This window comes from Lutra lutra, chromosome 1, assembly GCF_902655055.1.
Source record: "Lutra lutra chromosome 1, mLutLut1.2, whole genome shotgun sequence".
Lineage (NCBI taxonomy): Eukaryota > Metazoa > Chordata > Mammalia > Carnivora > Mustelidae > Lutra > Lutra lutra.
The window spans coordinates 164,263,176-164,281,549 of NC_062278.1; the positions used below are offsets into that span (position 1 = coordinate 164,263,176).

Consider the following 18,374-nt stretch of genomic DNA (forward strand, 5'->3'; position numbering starts at 1 on the left):
ACCAGGCTTCTAAGAAAGCTCTGAGGAGGAACCTCCTGGCCCACTCCTGGCCAGCTCTCTGGGTCCCGGATCCCAGGGAGCATGGCACGTTGGCCCCAGTCACAAACTGTGTTGGTAATTCTTACAGCAGGCCTTGCAACACAGGCCTCTTTATCCCCATTTCACAGATGGTGAGCTGAAGCTAGGGGAGGGGAAGCAGCCGGTCCAGGAGAGCAGAGCAGAAGGTGCAGAGAAAGGACAGGACCTGCAGGGCTCACTCCAAACCCCACACTCCCCAACAGGGTTGGGAAATGGCAGCTCACAGAACCATGTTTCCCTTTCCACAATCCTTTTGTCTGCTCGGATGGGGACCCAAGATATGGGGCACTGGGATCCGACTGTCCTCCACTTCTCCAGCAGCCAGCCCAGGGCCTGAGCACTGGCCAGTGTTCCTCCATCGAACAAATGAAGCAACCCAGAGCCTCCCAGGGCTTGGGACACAGAAGGACCTGCCAGGACCTCTGATCATCGCAGGGTCTCACCCCAACCCTCGGGCTCCTAGGAGGAACCTCTACAGCCGCAGCTTCTGTTCCTTTTGTTTTTTTATTAAAAAATAGATCCAGAAAATATACACACTTCCGCCCACCTGCCAGAGTGGGCTTTGAGGAGGCCAAAGCGCAATAGGGAAGAGGCAGAGGGATGAGAAGAGCCAGACCGGTCCTGGGTGCCCAGGCTTTGGAGAAAGGAGGTGCCCCCAGCCGGCCTAGCCAGGCCTGCCCCTGAGAGATCAGAGTCTGAGCCAGCGGAACAGGGAGAGAGCAGGTGGAAGGGGGAGGCAGCCCCCAGCTAGAGCAGAGGTGGCCAAAAGCAACTGGGGGCACAGAGGGCGAGACAGGGCCTGCCTGGGGCTGCTGCCCATAGAAGGTCCCATGACCTCGTCCTCCTCCCCCCCAGGGACTTGGCACTCCCTAGTCTTCTCTCCAGCCTGCCCTCCATGGGCCCCACTGGGCCTTCCGGGCCACGGTGGCCACACTCAGGCGTTGATAGCCTTCCAGCGCTCACTGTCTGTGCTGTTGATGCTACCCGTGTGGCAGGGCATGGAAGCGATGTCGTCCAGGTAGGCCACCCCACCGGCTGAGTCAAACTGCGTGCTGGCGGCTCCTGCCGCCTCCGGGCCCTCCCGTCGGGCCACAGCATAGGGCTGGGGCAGGTGCACATCTGGTTCTTCCGTCTCGTCCACTTGGCATTTGTAGGAGAAGAGGATCTTGGGCTCCGAGCTGGTGGAGGAGAGAGGGGTGGTGGAGCCCCACTGTCTGGTCAGGAGAGGCCTCCTTCTCCAAACAGTAAGCCCTGCTGCCCAATGGCCGCCCCAGGAGATCCCCAAAGCTTGGACTCTGGAGTCCAAGGGGCCATGGGCGCCCCCGCGTGGGCCTGTTTTAAAACTCAGCCCACCTGTGAGCTTGAACAAGGACATGTTTCTCACTTGCCTGTTTCTCACTGTAAAATGGGTCCAACTCTGACCTCAAGAGGCTCTTAGCAGAGGGTAAACAGAGGTAAATTCTGGCCCGAGGGGCTCAGCAAACACCAGTAGCAAACTCCACCGTTGCAGCTTTTATGACCACTTACTTGGTGCTCCTGGGCCATGTTGCTGAGCAGGGAGAGGGCAGGTGGAAGGGGGTCCCTCAATGCTCAGGGTAACTCTGACAGGGAACAGCTGTACCCAATTTACAAAAAGGAGCCCGAGGCCAGGGAGATAAATGCATGTGCAAAGTCCCACACAGATCAGGGCTGGGCTGATGAGAGCCAATCCAACCCCTCTCACCCCTCCTCTGATGCCCTGTGCACCCCCCTCCGGTCCCCTGCCGTCTCTTCAGATCCAGCTTTTCCACCACATCAGAGGCCCAGGATCCAACCATCAATCCCTCACGTCCTTAGCATCCTGTCTCCCTGACACGCCTCCAAACACAAACAGGCACCAACGTGCACCTCCCCCATTACCCACTCCACACCGGCCTCCCGCAACCCTGCTCCCCTCCCCAGCCACTCCCAGTGAGCATCCAGGAGCGTGGTGATTTGTGTCTTCTTTGTTCCCTGTCAGAACGTGACAGCTGCAGCAGTGCCCGACACCTAACAGGTGCTCAGTGAATGCTTGCCGAAAAGAATGAGCGGAGTCTTCTACAATGAAAAGCAAGCAAGTGTAGAACACTGCGCATAGACACTCTCTTGTGGGGAAAGTGTATATGCCTGTGTGTGTTGCATATAGAATGTGTATATGCATGTATGTGCACGCATGTGTGCATATGCATATATGTGTGTATGCACGCGTGGGTACAGACATATACACAACATCTGTCTCATCCTTCCCAGTGCCTAAACTGGGTGGGAGCAGGGGGTGGGGACCCTGAAGCGGAGAATGCGCATGCCCATGGAGCTGGAGGCGCAGTTCCGCAGGCAGCCACGCGGGGGAGCCCGTGGCCCTCAAACCACCAGCCGCTGGGTGGTGAGCAGGGCACCAGCTACCACGCCCCCCCCCCCGCGCCCCGCCCCGGTCCTACGCCCCCTGCCTGCGCCACGCACCCCCCCATCCCGGTGGGAAAACTCACCCAAAGAAGCCCCGCAGGAAGGCCACGTAGATGAGGGGCGCAAAGAAGCTGAAGTAGAGAAATGTGGTGGCATCTACACAGCTGGGGGCAGGGCAGGAGGAGCAGATCAGGGAGGGGCCTCCTCTGAATGGGACCTGGGCTTAGCCTCCCCCTGCCCGCTGCTCCCAGTCCCGCGTCGCCCCACCTACCAGAGACCCTCGATGATGTCCGCGCAGAGCAGCGCACTTCCCAGCCCCTGTAGCAGGTTGAGCAACGCCAGAATGCCCGCGTACACATAGAAGCTCCTTCGCGCTGGGGGGTTGGGGACCGTGAGGCCCTGCCCTTGCCTCCACCCTTCATCCCCAGGGAGTCACCTGAGGCCCTTCTGGGCCGCCAAGAGGACCCCTCCCTCTCACCAAGGGCTCTCCAACAGAAGACCCTCCCCTGCACCCAGCACCGACCCAGAGCCACCCACTGGCTGCTTACAAGGCAGGGAGATGCGCTCCTTCAGTGGGGTCTTGGGGAGCACGACCACCAGAGAGTAGACCTGCAGAGACAGCCAGGCTGAGAAGGATGCTGGGGACACCGAGCCCAGAGCTAAGCCTGGGACCAAGACGTCCAGACCCCTGCCTCAGGCTCTGAGACCCATGTAGCCACCCCCAGGGTGCCAGGCCCAGAAAGGGGAGAGGGCCCTCTCCACCTCACCAGGAAGAAGAAGCAGGAGCTGACCAGCCAGAACTGGCGGCCCCCATGCCCGTAGATGTTGAAGTCCTCAGCCGACAGGTGGGCGTCAGGGTACAGGATCTCCAGTGTCCCCTGCAGGGGCAGGCAGGGGATGGCCTCAGTCTCCTGCCACCTGGAAATCCTAGAGTCTCCCTAATACAAAGCACTCAGAGCTCTCCACCACAGCAAGCCCAGCTCCCTGGCTGGGCCTGCTCCAGACTGCTCGTGGCCCCGCTCTTCTCCCTACCCACTGGGCTCCAACCCCCAGAGGAGGCCCTTGCCGTGGAGCAGGGAACTGAGCTCGGCAGGAGGTAGCTGCTGCCAACTCTAAGGAAGGAGTCTCTAGATGTACAACTCTCAGTGTGGTCTGCAAACCTGTATGTTAGGGAACCTGGGCTGCTGTGACAACAGCAGGTTCCAGGCATCCTCCCCGCCCCCACCCCGGCCTATGGACTGGACTGGTTGGTGGAGGGGAGAACCTGCCTTGTTAACAAGCACCCTAGGTAATTCAAACCTGGACCCAGAGCCAGGGAACAGAGGATGCTCGGCCCTCAGTGACCCCTGACCTCCTCTAGGGAGCCCCCCTAGCTGCCCCTGCCCCCCACCTCCCCCTTTACCTGGGTGACCGAGTAGGCCAGGGACAGCACTGTGGTGATGGCCAGCACCCGCTTGATGCTTGACTTGCTCTCCAGGTGACCTGGAAGAAACGTACTGGTCAGGGAGAGGGAGCCAGCCGTGGGAGGCCGTGGGAGACCGTGGTGGGGTCGGTGCCCACTAGGGAGGGACAGGGAGAGCACTGGCCCCAGCAGCACACGCACCAAAGGCAAGGCCCAGGATGACCACGCTCAGCTCGATGGCCAACAGGAAGAAGCGGGTAATCTCCCACAGGATCTGGACACAGAGCGGGCAGAGTGTCAGCCTGGGGGCCCGGTCACCCCTCTCCCCAGCGCCCCGCATCCCCCCCGCCCTTGTCAGCAGGCCCAGCCACACCTTATCAGCAACAGTTGCAGCATCCGAGGTGCTGACCGTCATGGACACCACGGCTCGGGCGATGCCCACCAGCGCCACCACAAACACCTGGTGGGCAAGAGTGGGGATGCTATGATGGGGTCAGGGAATGAGACCACTGTGAGGCACAGGGCACCACAGGAGCCTCAGATTCTGTGAGAACAGAAGGATTCCAAACTCAGAGTCAAGAGTGGGATGCAGGGAGGTGGGGTGACCCTCCATGGCTGGTAACCTCTGCCTGGCCTTTCCCTCTCCGGCCTCAGTTTCCTGGCTATACTGGCAGCCTTAGAATGGGTGACACGGTAGAGCCCCACAGCCAGGCTGGAATGCCAGCCCTGCTGCTTCCTGCCTGTGACCTCAGGCAAGGACTGGCACCTTCGTGCCTCAGTTTCCTCATCTATGAAATGGGGTGAAACTAGGTCCTACTGTATTTGATGGCTGTGAGGAGCAAATGGGTAAATCGATGTAGCGGAAGCAAGCCTGGCAGCTGGTAAGGGCTGGGTACACATTTTCCTTCAGTGCCGTCATATTAGCACTTTTAATACCCAGCCATGGAGGAGAGTAGGCTGCAGGGAAGAGACCTGAGACCCTGGGGAAGACTGCTGCCCCTTCTGTCTCGCAGAAGTGCCTGCGCTCAAAATCCTGGACACCAGGAGTTTGTCAACCTGGTATCCACTCCCTCCCTCTGGCAACAGCCTCCTTCCTCTCCCTGCTGCTCATGTGGCTCAGGGGCCGGGGAGGTGGGGGGTGGGGAAGAGGGGGGACTTGACCCAAATTCAGGGACTGGCCTATAACCCAGGGCTGGCCATTTGGCACATGCTATTCCCTGATTTGGGGATGGGGTGGGACCCAAGGGAGTCTAGTGACAGGCACAGCTAGGACACCAGGTGCAGCCACTGGAAAGGAAGCTGGTGGGGCAGGGGGGATGGGGCGGGGGTGCAGGTTGTAAGTCCGGAGCTGCTGGGCTGCCTGGCTCCATGAGCGTGGGACTATTGACAAGGCCACTGGAGAGACCCCAGCTGAGAGGGAGACTGAGACTGTGTCCCCACAGTCTTGTGGAGCCCCTGAATCCAGCCAGTCCGAAGCCCCGGGACTTGTCAGTTTCTCCATCAATACATTCCCTCCAGTTTCCAGGAGTTTCACTTTGGTTTTCTGATACATGTAAACACAAGAGTCCAGATACATACACAGTCTGTCCTTTGTGCCACGAACCCCGTTGGAACTCTCAGGGAGGCTGACACCACTCAAGAGGACAGGCTGTAGAAGCAGCCAAATGCTGTGTGCCTACTGTATGCCCAGCTGCCAGCGGGCTAGGGCTAAGGGTGTGGTCTTCTTTGGTGATCACAGGCGTGCCACAGACTAAAGCAGGCCCAGCATACATGATGTGGGAAGGAGGGCACCGAGGAACAGAGAGGCCAAGCCACCAGTCCAAGGTCATATGGCATAGCTGGGGCCTGGAGGCAATCTGCCTGAGCCAATGCTCACCACTGTCTCCTGAGCTCTCTAGAAGGAAGTCCCCAGGAATACGAGGGCAGGGGCAGCGCTGAGTCCCCCAGCACTGCCTCATGGAGGCGGCAGTGGGCATTCTTCTGTCAGCGAGCATCTCTTCCCCTGCCCTCTACAAACGGCTCCCCAGTTTTCCTCCAAGGGCCACCATCCTCTGCAGTGCACACAGCCTGGCTGAGTTGACCCCACTGTCCCAGCCCCAGAGTGCTCCTTCCCTGCTAGTCACAGAGACTGGCTCAGGGACCAACAGGGGATCCAAGGCAGGCCGGTCAGAGGGAGTCCCAGGTCCACACTAGCACCACCAGGAAAGCAGTCCTCTTCCACTGGCATGGGCAGGGAGACAGGATGTCAGCTTACAGCTGCTCTTGGCTAATTTGGACACCGGCAAGGGAGGGTTCATCTGAGGTGAACCCTGAGGATGTCCGTTTACCCATGGATCCAGCCACGTCTGAAGCTGGACTTCATCACAGAAACAGTCAGTAATTCCCCTTTTCACCTACGCCCGTTGGAGTTAGGTTTTTCTGTCACCTGTTGGGAGTGAACTCACCAGGATATAGAAGGTGATAAAAATGGGGCTGGAGGTGACACGGATCTTGGCCCGAGCAAACGGAAGCTTCCAGAGCAGGAAGATGAAGAAGAGCACATTGGGGATAAGCAGCAAGAGGTCCCAGTACCGGACCCTAGCAGATGGGGACAGAAGCCAGCCGCCTGGTAAGGTTCTGTCTGCAATGCCCCGTCCCCACCCCCATCACACACGCCACACCCATGCATGCTGCACACAGGGGAAACCCACTCAGGGCCACGGCCTGCCTCACCTGGAGGTTCCAATATCCTCGTAGAGCAGCAGCAGACAGCGATGTGGCATGCTGATGTTGGGTGCCACAGGTGGGGGCAGGGCTGTGCTCCCGTTGGCCCAAATCACCTCTTCCAGGATGTCCATTCTGCCAGCAGCCGGGCCTGGGGGAGTGAGAGCCCCCACGTGAGTAGCGCAGTGGCTGTGTGGCCTTGCGTCTCTGGTGTCAGGTTCCCAGTAGATCCCAAGAGTGGTTACCTACCATGGGCTGGTGGACCACTCTCCCCCCAGCCAGGCAGAAGTTGAGGTGTGGCTCCCCCAGATGCCACAACACAAGACCCGGACAGGGGCCCAGTCGGCTATCTTGGCCTCAGTCTCATGACCCCCACACAGTAAAGGCCACTCCCAGTGACTGAGCCTTCCTCTGTGCCAGGCACAAAAAAGCCGGCTACTCGGCATGACCCCAGCTCCTCCCCCTGATCTGGGGATCTGGGAGATAGACAGGGAGCAGAGGGGCAAGGTCCCCGTGTCCTTGGAATGGGACTAACGACAGTGTCCACCCTGGGAGGCTGTGGTGGGCACTGAAGTGAGGTCTAGCGCCCCCTACAGCCCGCATGCACGCAGTCCTCAGAGTCCTCTGCGCACAGCCCACTGGAGGAACGGGGGTTACTGACAGTTTGCAATCAGGCAGCCACTGAGCGCCAGAGTGGGGCACCGTGTGCACCTCAGGTGGACCACACCCCTTGCCATCCTCTGCTGCCTCCCTGGAAAGGGAGACACAAATCAGGGGGACATGCACTGTGCCAGGAAGACGCACAGGAGGTCTCCAAGTAGAAAGGGGGAGGAAAGGAGAGACAGGGCAGAGGGGACCCCACCCCGGCAGAGGGAGCTGTGTCTGCAAAGGCAATGATGGGGGGGCTGCCAGGAGACATGGGAGTCGGCAGGGGAACCCACATCCAAGAGCCTCTGAATGAGAGGTGAAGAGTCCAGCCTTAAAGACAGGAGAGTTGGTGGCGTGGGGCCTTGGGAGCCACCCCGGACCAGACAGGCTCCCAGGTCGCTGGACTCTCAGGGACCGGACCAGAGCTGGGTCCGCACTGACAGCAGCAGGGACTTCCTTGGGGAACTCAGGGGGGTGCAGGGCAGGCGAGCCTGGCGTGACCTGGGCATCAGGACATAACAGACACCAGTGTTAAAAGGATGACCAGAACAGATGAAGCCTTATGACCTGGAATCTCCACTTCTGGGTACATTTGTAACTGCCCAGGGCTAGCAACGGCCCAGATGCCCGCCATCAGCAGTATGCACACGTACGTGGTGCTACTCATACAAGCAGCAGAACAGAAAGAGAAAGAACAGGCCACTCCTATGTCGGTGACATGACAGGGCCTCACGGATATGGGGCCAAGTGGGGCTAGCTACGAGTGCATGTGTGCGGCCTGAGCCACACACAGACCCAGGTGACGATCACCTTTGTGGAGGATGGAGGGCATAGTGGGGGGGGGGGCACATTCCAGCTTCTGGTGCTTGATGGCGGGGGGGGGGGGGGGGTAACACAGGTGTGCTCACTGTGGCAAAATTCATTGAGTCTGTAATCTGTGACTTTTCTAATACTGATTTACACGTCAGTAAGTTTTAAAAAATTAGAAAAATGTGTTCTGTTCACACTCTAAGAGCACAGGTCTCCCATTCAGCAAGGAGCAGGCCGGGTCGCTGGGCGCCCTGTTGCAAGGATCTTCAAATGCCATGGGCGCCCATGTCTGTGCTGTCACTAAGGCTACGCCTGAGCACCAGCAGGCCTGGGGTGAGGGCTGCAGGGGACGCAGGGTCTCCTAGCTACTGTTCCAAGCCACGGAACACAAGCGCTGCTTCTGGCCGAAAGGGACAGGAGACCAAAGCAGATGGGCTGAGACCTGGGGCTCAGACTCTTCCGTCCTTCTCCTCAACAGGCCAGTCTCTGGCTCTGGGGTCACATCCCCACCTGCAACTTGAGGCCAAACCAACAGGGAAAAAGAACATATGCCCAACACATAGTAGGTCCGAAGAAAGGATGCATTCTTCATGCATTCTTCCACCAGCCAAGCAGCCAGCATGAAAACCATGTTAACAGAGGAGTGGGACCGAACGATGAATGGGTGACACAGTAGAGACTACCAGGGTCCTCAATATCCACCCTACCCTTTAGTACTGGGGCCCATGGATTTTACCTTACACGTGGCTTCCCAGGATGATGGCTATTTTCCGAGCTTCTATTGCCACTGTATGGCCACATGACCAAGTTTTATCCAATTGGAAATGAGCAGTTAATTTAATGAGTTGGTCCATTTCAGGCCAAGCAAGTCTCCTTTCCTATTGCCTGGAATAGGGATGTGGTGGCAGGAGCAACAGCAGCCACCTTAGACTGCAAAACTGAAACCATGAATTGAGAATAAGAGAGAAATGCGGAAAAGTGTCTGGGTCCCAGGCCAACATGCCTCCAGGCATATCCTGGACAGCTTGAACACAGACCATCATGCGATACGCAGGAATAATCTATTGTCTTGTTTCCTGACCTTTGTTTCCACAGCTAAGCCAGAATCCCAATGAATATGAAGAGGTACTGCTTTGGACTGGGTTGTCAGACAAGCTGACATTTGCACTAGATCTAAATAATGGAGAAGGAACCAGACTTGGGAAAATATGGACAAAGAGCACACCTGGGAGAAAAGAGTGAAAGCAAATGCCATGAGGTACAAACAGGCTTGGCCTGTTCAAAGGGCAAGAAGCAGGCCGGGGTGGGTGGTGGGGAGATCAGAAGGGCCGGCAGGGCCAGGTCACACAGGACCATATGGCCACCTACAATGCGACTGCATTCTGAATGCAATGAGAAGGGTGTTACAAAGGCAGGTGATAGGGTCCCATGTCCACATGGAGAGGACCCCTCAGACTGCCAAGGAACATGGAATGGAACAGGGGGAGATTGGAGGCAGGGGGACCAAGGAGCCACTGTACCAGTGCAGGCAGGCAGGATGGTGGCTTGACTAGTGGCTGTGGTGGGGGTGGAGTGGAGGGATCTGGGATACCCCTGGGAGGGTCAGCCAACATGAGCAGCCCACAGACACCCCGAGGGAATGCGGGAAGAGAGCAAGAATTGGTGACTTCTGGCCTGGCTATTGGGTATTTTATACCAGCTAGCCCAATGCTGCTAACGTGTCCCCACCAAACACAGCCCCCTTCTCTATCTATCTCTAGCTATCAAGGTGCAATTTTATTCCAGGACCCCTCCGTGATGCCCTGCTGCATAGGCAGGGGCCCCGCCCCCTGGGCCAGAAGCTGAATCTTAACAACAGTAAGCCAGTGGCCTTGGGAAGGGGCAGTGTGGAACAGAACTGGACACCTCAGTAGCACACAGGGGTTCTCCAGGTTGACATGGGGATGGTGGGGTGCTACGATTTTTCGTGGACAGGGTCCAAGGCTGCCACATGTCCTGCAACACGTGGGACAGCCCACCAAATGAATGATCGTCTTCCCCTTTGCCAACAGTGCCCCAAAGGGAGACTCTGGTCCACGTGTGGAAGGGCGTTCTCCTTGCTGGTGCCAAGTTTAGGCAACGGCAGGTGATGAAATATGGTGGAAGTCTCCCAAGAAACATTCTCCTCGCTGACCATCAGACACCCTCCAGGAGGAAAGCCGTTTCTTGGCACCTGCATGGGGCCCTTGAGGGTCTGCTGTGTGAATGTGGCCATGCTGAGCATGGGGTGTGCCACTCCCCCAAAGACTTCTGTGACCTGGGAGGATGACTGATAAGTGACCTGAGTTGAAGGAGACAGATTCCACCTCCCCCTGCACCCCTCACCATTCTCTGTGGAGCAAACTTCAGGTCCCAGCAACCCAACACCAGCTCTGGCCTAGGACGGGGTGTCAAGCAGTCCTAGGAGGGGCAGGCCCCAGAGGGCAGGCCAAGCACCCAGTAACTGCTGAGAAGCCAAGAGGTCTCTTGTGGGGAAAAACAAAACAAAACAAAACAAAAGCCAGTGAGGATGACCAGGGCCAAGCAGCAGGAAGAATCAGAGTCTGATGGGGGAAGCATCACTTGGTTTTTGTCTGTCCAGCCCCCCTTTTTCCTGACAGGGGAACCTCAGCTCCCCGGGTCTCTGTCCATGAAATTGAGGGACAGCTGACTCAAGCCCTTCACAATGCCCAAGGAGTGTGCTCATGATCTAAGCCCGGCTTATCAGGACACTCCACTGTCCTGGCCAATGAGAATCAGCACAGGACTGGCTGTAATTGCTAGGAACAGATACTTTCCGCTCCAAGTGTCGTGGTACCAGACAGCTGGACCACTTTGACCCCACATGTGGCTACCCACCTGAGAATAAAGCCAACACAGAGGGATGCAGAGCTGAGAGGCAGATGGAAATCCATCCCGGGATAGAGCCTCATATGAGCTCCTGGATCTAGCCAGACCTGAAGCTAGTCCTACTCCTGTACTCTTTTTAGGCATAAAATCCCACAAATTCCCTTCTCTGCTTACGTCCAGTTGAGTCTGATGTCTCTAATTCACTAAGGAAAACCTTCTAGCTGACATGGGTTATGGAGTCGGACAGATTTGGGTTGCACTTCTGGCTCAGCCATTATGTGGCTATGTGACCTTGAGTGAGTCATTTCTCCTCTCCCCGTGTCACAGGGACAAATAACACCTTCCCAACAAAGTTGTCAGGAGGATCAAACAAGAACAGAGAAGTAAATGCCTAAGAAAGGTCACACCTCAGTAACTGCTGCTTTTTTTCCAAGAGGAAGGCCTGGGGGGTGTAAAGGGAAGAAGGATTCAGTTGGAGGGCAAGGGCCCCTTTGGAATGAGTCTGCTCCACCAGTGCCCCCTGCTGACTCAGTGGCTGCAGCAGACACACTCTCTGAGCCCTCCCAGCCTGTGAGGGAAGTACTTCTGTTATCTTCTCAGACAAAGCTCTGGGCCTCCCAGCCACCTGCCAGGTTGTCTATTTCCAGTACCTAGGCCCCCAAGTGGTGACTTGCCAAGTGCCCGTCTCTGGGAGCCAGTTTCTCCACCTATAGATGGAAGGCTCTGGGCTCCATCTAGAGCTACGCTTCTCACACCTGAATGTCATGAACGTGCAGACTCTGATTCAGCAGGCCAAGGGCGGGGATGACGGCCCACATTGCTAATATGATCCCAGCTGGTGCCTTTTCTCTGCTGGTCAAAGAAGCACTGTTGGCTTATGAGGCTGTTGGCCTTACCAGAATTGCCACTATGTGTCAAAGCTTGTAAAATAACTGAAGCAACAATAAAAAATAAAACAACAATGCACACTACCCTCAGACACAGGCCTAGGTGCTTTACACACTTAGTGACGCTCTCAACTATCACACCACCTCTGCGTGAAATGGAACTACTCTTGTGCCCATTGTACAGAGGGGGAAAGGAGAGGCACAAGAGGGTTAAGTCACTGGCCCCATATTCTCCTCCCCGCACCTTGGGCAAGCTCCGGGGCTTGGGAGCAGAAGCCTGGGTGGTGACAGAGAAGTAAGGGGTCTGCAGGCTCAGGGAATGGGGGACAGAGGATGGGACAGGGGACAGGAGATGGTGGGAAGGCTGGCTGAGGGCAAGAAGAAGTAGAGCCCAGATTCGAGGGATGGAATTCGCAGAGGAGTTTCCTGGAGGCTGAGTGGCTTAAGGCAAATGCAGGTCTCTCAGGACCAGGGAAACCGGAACAGACTGTTTCTTCCACCTGGGAGGTACTTTCCTGACCTTGTTAACATTCCAGAGGCCATCTTCCCACTCTCTACTTGGGCCTCCAGCTCCTTCCCACCCTCCCTGTGGCCAGCCTATGGGGCAGGCCTGGCTCCAGTCACACAGTGACTGGCAATGAGCCCCTGGAGAGGATCTTCCCTTCTCTGGGCTTCAGCTTTCCCATCTCTCATCTGTGCAATGGGGTTAACCAGGACTGGATGGAAAACCCCGGGGAAGACAGAAAGCCCAGAGCAAAAAGAGAGAGGCTATACTTCGTAGTTGCTGCAATGCCCCCTCAGTGCTTCTGACCCTTAGCAGACAGGTGAGATTATCTAAACTCTGGAAACAAAACAGATTAAGAAGGTTCCATAGGACAGACGCCAGCCCCTCATCCTTCAGGCTCGCAGGTGTGGGGAGGGGAACGCTGTTCCAGACAGGCCACTCTTGGTAAACTGCCAGCAGCCCAAGCAGGAGCCCCCAGGATGAAGTGAAGCCCCTCCTGATTTGCCCCCTGCCTGCTGCCCTGCCTCATGCCTTCCATCCTCCCGCCCCCTGGCTTCCACCTTGTTCTCCAAGCTGCTAAGCTTCCTCCTACCTCAGGGCTCTTGTGCTGGCCCTTCTGCCAGTCTCATCATTCAGGCCACCTCCTCAGCCACCTCCTCAAAGCCCTCCTTAACACATCTCTCTCAGATAGCCCGCCCCGTGCTTTCTTTACAGCACTTGGCCTCCATCTGAAGTGGGTCCTGATGTGTTTACTGGCCGCCCACCCCAGGCGTGCTCATGACCCAACCCTCTAGAATAGTCCCTGGTACAGAATAAGTTCTCAACAAAATGTTATGATGGGAACAGATGAACCTCCAGCAGAGTGCAGCCAAGCCCTTCCAGGGGAGCGGGAGAAGGATCACCTGGGAAGACCCTCAGCCCCACCACTACCACAGAGGCAGAAAGCAAAGTCCCCCTCCACCCTCCTTCCCCTGGTCCCATGGATGCAGCACTTCTGAGCCTCCCAGAAGGTCCCTCCTGCAACAGCAGCCGTAGCTGCATAAACACCACCTCCTGCCCCTTTCCAACTGCTGAAGGCCACCGCAAAGTTGGAGGCAGGTCCTGTCCCTTGTCTGTGGACCGAGGCACAGGCCCAAATGCAGGGCCACTGACTCTAGACTCTTCCTGCACAGTCTCAAGCCACTGGGTCCACCATCCCTCCTGGCTGGCCAGCCCTGGCCCTGCGCAGCTGTAGGTGTGCTCACTCCTCCTCCCCAAGCGCTCTGCCATCCCTACCCCTCCCGGCCTTCCCATTACCCGTCGCCTCTTCCTGTGAGTCCTCACCCAGGGGGCCCCCTTGGCCCTCTGAAACTTCTCCAAGGGGGTCCTCTGAGGCTGCGCCTTGAGCGGGAAGGGGTCACTCCCGGAAGAAGGAGCGGCGACAGGTGGGCCCCGGTCAAGCTGTGGGGATGTCGGTGGAGGTCCCGGTCAGCTCCCGGCTCTCCCGCAGCTGTGCGGGTAGTCACTAGATGCACCCGGGCTCTGGGTGCTCCCTGCCGGGGAAGGGCTGTAGGTGCGGCGGAGGCCAGGGGGCGTCCCTGCAGTGGCGGTCCCAGCCGCGGAAGAGGGAGGGGGCGCCCAGCCCCGCGGTAGGGCTTCAGGACGGGCGGCGACGGGGCTCACCCTCCAGGTGTGGCGGGAAAAGGTTCCCTCCTTACCTGAGGGCCCCGGGCCGTGCTCAGGCCCCGCCGCCTGGGCCGCTCATTCGCCACCGAAGGGAGCGCCGACGAGGCGCAGGCCCCGGGAGTCCGGCCTCCAGCGCCCGGGGCAGGCTGCGGGGCCAGGGAGCGTCACGCAAGAGCCGCAGACAGCCGGCTCCACAGAAATGGGGGGCCGGCAGGAAAGGGGAAACGCGGTCAGCGCACCGGGCTCACCGGCCCGCAAAGAGCATGCAACCTTTCCCAGCAGCGGCGACCGGAAAGCAGCTGCGACCTTTTCGTTGGGCCAAAACTGCGAAAACAGCCACAACCCCTACTTATAGCACTCGGGCCCGCCCCCAGACTTCAGTAGCCTATAGAAATGGAGCTCCACCAAAAAGAGGGCGCAAGCCGCGGGAAAAGCCAATTAGATCCCTAAGAGGCGGGGCGACCCGCTGACCTCTTAAAGAGACAGGAAGCTGGCACTGCGGGGGAGGAACGCAGTGCTGGGGTAGGGAAGCTGCTGCGTACCTTGCCCCGAAGGCGGCCAGGATCTAGGACCCGAGAGCCGAGGACGCTGCCGCCTCTTGGCCCTCGCGCCTGCCAGCTGTCAGCAGCTGTCAACGGACCCTCTCGCTCCAGCCTGCGCTCCTCCTCCCGGGCCCGGCCGCGGCCCGACGGTCTAGGGAGGAGCCTCCGCGGACCGCCCCCTCGCGTGCCACCGCCTCGGGCGCCCCGCAGCGGCTGTCTGGCCAGGTGACCTTTGGTCACCTGGCTGAGGAAGGAAGAGTAGGGACAACCCCTCCCCCGGAACGACGCGCTTCCACAGCACGCCACGCTTCCTCCACGTCCACCATCAAAGCGCGCTGGCATCTGGGTTTCAGGCACTCATTTTCACAACAACCTTGCAGGGCGGTTATTATTTATTAGTCGCCTTTTCAAAGGAGGAACCTGCGGCTTAGGGACGTTAAATAACTTGCCCAAAGCACACAACTAGGAAGTGGCAGAGCCTGGACGCGGGGGGTTTGAACCGCTCCTCGTCTCATCTCTAACTTCGACGGTTCTTCAGGCAACTTCCTCTGGGAAGCCTTACGCGATTGCCCCATCCTTGCGCTTCTGACATCTATCCTGTGTTCTTGGCAGTCTCTCCTCACGCTGGCCCTGCCTGGCCCTCCCGCGTCTGAGTCCTCTCCCACCCATTCCCCCCCCTCAGCCGGCATGCTCCAGCCCACAGTGCTTTCTGTTTCTCTTCTTTGAATATAAAGAAGCTTGTCCTGCCTCCCTCTCTTTTGCACCCGTCCCATCTGGCTGGCTCCTTGTCACATGACCTCCTTCCTGACTGCCTAGCTGAAGTAACTGCAGTCTCTGTCACATAATGCCCCTCTATTTGCTTCCAAGCACCATCTCTCTAACATGATTATATTCATTTACTTGCTTCCTAGTTCGTCAGCCACCCTCCACTAGAATTGTCAGTGTCATGAGGACAAAACCATGTTTGTCACATTCCTTGCAACATCCTGAGGCTGACTTGGCGCCTGGTGCAAATTGTAGACACCCACTTATCACAGTAACCCCAAGACACACACCCGGTGATAACACAGCTGCTTCACAGTTGGGCTGGAATGAGATTGGCCCCATTCTTCTAAAACAGGAGATGGAGTCACCACCTCATTACGGTTTGGGATTCGGTTCGTCTGGGACTTTCCCAGCCTGGACCGTAGTCAGCTCAGTGTGCACAGTTTCTGTAGCTGCCTCTAAGAGGGGCCGTGCTCCCGGCTGATGCCTGCCTTCCTGAAAGGGCTGGGTGGGGAGTCAAGGTCAACTTCTAGAGTTGCCAGGAAGCTAAGAGCATCACCACTATTCACATTCAATTGGCAAAAACAAATCCTAGGCCACTCCTAACCTCCAGGGGGCAGGAAACGTCCCTCCTACCCTGTTCCAGGAAGAAGAAATGGAGTAACTGTGACCAGCCCAAAACACTACCCTCCATCTTGTGTGTGTGTGTGTGTGTGTGTGTGTGTGTGTGTGTGTTAACACAGTACAGACTTTCCAGGGCAGGGAATTTGCTATTACTATTGCAATGGACAATTTTGCATTCTGTACTCTGAGTTTGGGACCTCATGTGTAGGATTTCATTTGTGGTGTAACTGAGGCTATCTATTTCATTCCCTCCCCTTCGAGGCAGAATCAGGGTCTTATTCACTGCAGTATCCCCTACACACAGGACAAAGTGTGGTGTCAGTGAAGTTCAAGAAATGGTGGTTTGAGAAACAAAGATCTGACTCCCAAGTTCAAGCCCTACACCAGGCTCAAGGGTAGCCATGCTTTCTGGGCCATCGCTGCTACAGGGCCGGGCTCCATGAAAGCAATGGAAATCTGCAAATAACAGAAACAACACACAGCCCTCAGCTGTCAGAAGAAAAGTCAGGGCAATTGTTGCGTAATCACAGAGGACAAAGGAGCAGCCAGCAAGGCTGAATTTTCCCAGAGTTTTGAGGTCTGAGTTCTAAGGTTTCCCAGAGGTGAAGGTCCAGTGAAAGACCCTGAAACTTGTCCCCACCCACCCACCCACCTCAGCCAGGGTAGTAAGTACAAAAACATTATCACCTAGCGGGGGAAATGCAGAGATGAGAGCTATCCATGAAGACCTAAAGCATATGGAGTTGCGGGTAAACCCCATCATATCCCTAATGAATTCATCAGTCTGAACTTAAAACAATACAGGGAGTGGCAGTGGATTGCTATAGATTCAATCAAGGAGTAGCCTCAGTTGCAGCTTCCGAGCTGGTGTCCTTGCCAGCACCCATCGGCATGGCCTCAGATACACAGCAGGGGCCTGAGATCTGACCATATGTATCAGAAACTATTGACATTCACAGGGAAAGATAGCCGCTCACATTCACGGTCTTGCACCAGGCCAGTGGTCCCTCTACCACCTTTGTCTTAATATGGTCCAAAGGGCCCTGGCCATCCGGACATTTGAGAGAACATTGCATTGGTTTACTGTATCCATGATATCCTACTACTCTGGCCAGCTGAATGAGAAGTAACAGGTAAATGAAGACCTCAATGAGACCTAGGTGCTCCAGAAGGTGGAGGATAAGCCCTATGAAGGCGTGGGATCTTGCCACCTCAGTGGAGTCTAGTGGTCCAGGACATACCAGGACGTCCCTTCCAAAGGATAAATGATTACATCTCACACACCCCATTGCAGGGAATGAGGCACAATGCCAGAACCCACTCTTTGGGTTCTGAAAGCAGTATATTCTACACCTGAGAATTCTGCTCTGACCTATACATTCCTGGGCAATGTAAAAGCTTTCAGGTTTGAGTGAGGCTCACAGCAGGAAGGGTCTGTCCCCTAGGTCACAGGAACCACGGACTCTATAATATTAGGGCCATATGGGACAGGTAAATGTGCTGTGTACGTTTATGGCAAGCCCTCGTGGGAAATCCAGAATGTACATCCCTAGGGTTCTAGAGGCAGGCCAGGCCACCTATACCCGAAAATCATATACAAATTCAAAAAGCAATTCCACTGGGGCACCTGGGTACTCAGTGGGTTAAGCCTTTGCCTTCAGCTCAAGTCATGATTCCAGGGTCCTGGGAACAAGCCCCGCATCAGGCTCTCTGTTCAGCAGGGAGCCTGCTTCCCCCTCTCTCTCTCTGCCTGCCTCTCTGCCTACTTGTGATCTCTCTCTGTCAAATAAATAAATAAAATTAAAAAAAAAAAAAGCAATTCCACTAGGCTGCTGGCTCCTCATGGAGATGACTAGGGGACATCAAGTAACCATGAGGCCAGAGCTGTCCCTGATGAACTGGGTTCTATTGGGCTTGCTAAGTTGTAAATTCAGGTGGGCCCAGCAGATTATAAGCGATCCACTGTAGCTCCACATCACCTGCCCCTGTCACACCAGCCACCTCTCCCTCATTCACACCTATGACCTATTGGGAGGCCCCTCATGACCAGCTGACAAAGGGGAAAGGCCAAGTTCAATCAGAGATGAGCTGGCTCCTTATCGGATACAGTGCCTAGACCAGGAGCAGCCAGAGGGAGATCTTGAGGATAAAAGCCACAGGCTGAAGTTCCCCACTGGGGTCCCCAGTTCTCCATTCCATGGGCATGTTCACAGGGCTGGCTGTGTGGCCTCAGGACATGGCAGCTGGGTTCCACGTGACTGAGTAATTTGACGGAGAGAGGGAGACAGAGAGGGAGAGCAAAGTCACAATCTTTTTATAACTTAAAATGACAAAAATGACAAAATGACATCCAGTCACTTCTGCCACGTGCTATTGGTCACACAGACCGATGTTGATCAGTGTGGGAGGAGATTACCCAAAGGTGTGACTATAAGAAGGCAGTGATCATCAGGGAC

The 18,374-nt window shown here is 56.6% G+C and overlaps 1 protein-coding gene across 3 annotated transcripts; it reads right to left on the bottom strand.

The window, feature by feature from the left end:
* Positions 1–559: 559 nt before the first annotated feature.
* On the bottom strand, positions 560–14,735 carry TPRA1 (transmembrane protein adipocyte associated 1). Of its 3 annotated transcripts, XM_047742967.1 has the most exons (12): positions 14,530–14,735; positions 14,020–14,133; positions 6,614–6,755; positions 6,346–6,478; positions 4,275–4,361; positions 4,103–4,175; positions 3,902–3,981; positions 3,267–3,377; positions 3,048–3,108; positions 2,771–2,873; positions 2,583–2,663; positions 560–1,256 (listed from the first exon to the last, which is right to left on the bottom strand). In XM_047742967.1, the coding sequence occupies exons 3-12, from the start codon at positions 6,736–6,738 to the stop codon at positions 1,013–1,015; spliced, it is 1,098 nt and encodes a 365-aa protein (XP_047598923.1). In that variant the 5' UTR covers positions 6,739–6,755; positions 14,020–14,133; positions 14,530–14,735; the 3' UTR covers positions 560–1,012. The 3 variants fall into 3 exon arrangements, with proteins under 3 accessions (XP_047598923.1, XP_047598932.1, XP_047598920.1); XM_047742976.1 differs by lacking the exon at positions 14,020–14,133; XM_047742964.1 differs by lacking the exon at positions 14,530–14,735 and having other exon boundaries at positions 14,020–14,311.
* Between the last annotated feature and the right edge of the window lie 3,639 nt (positions 14,736–18,374).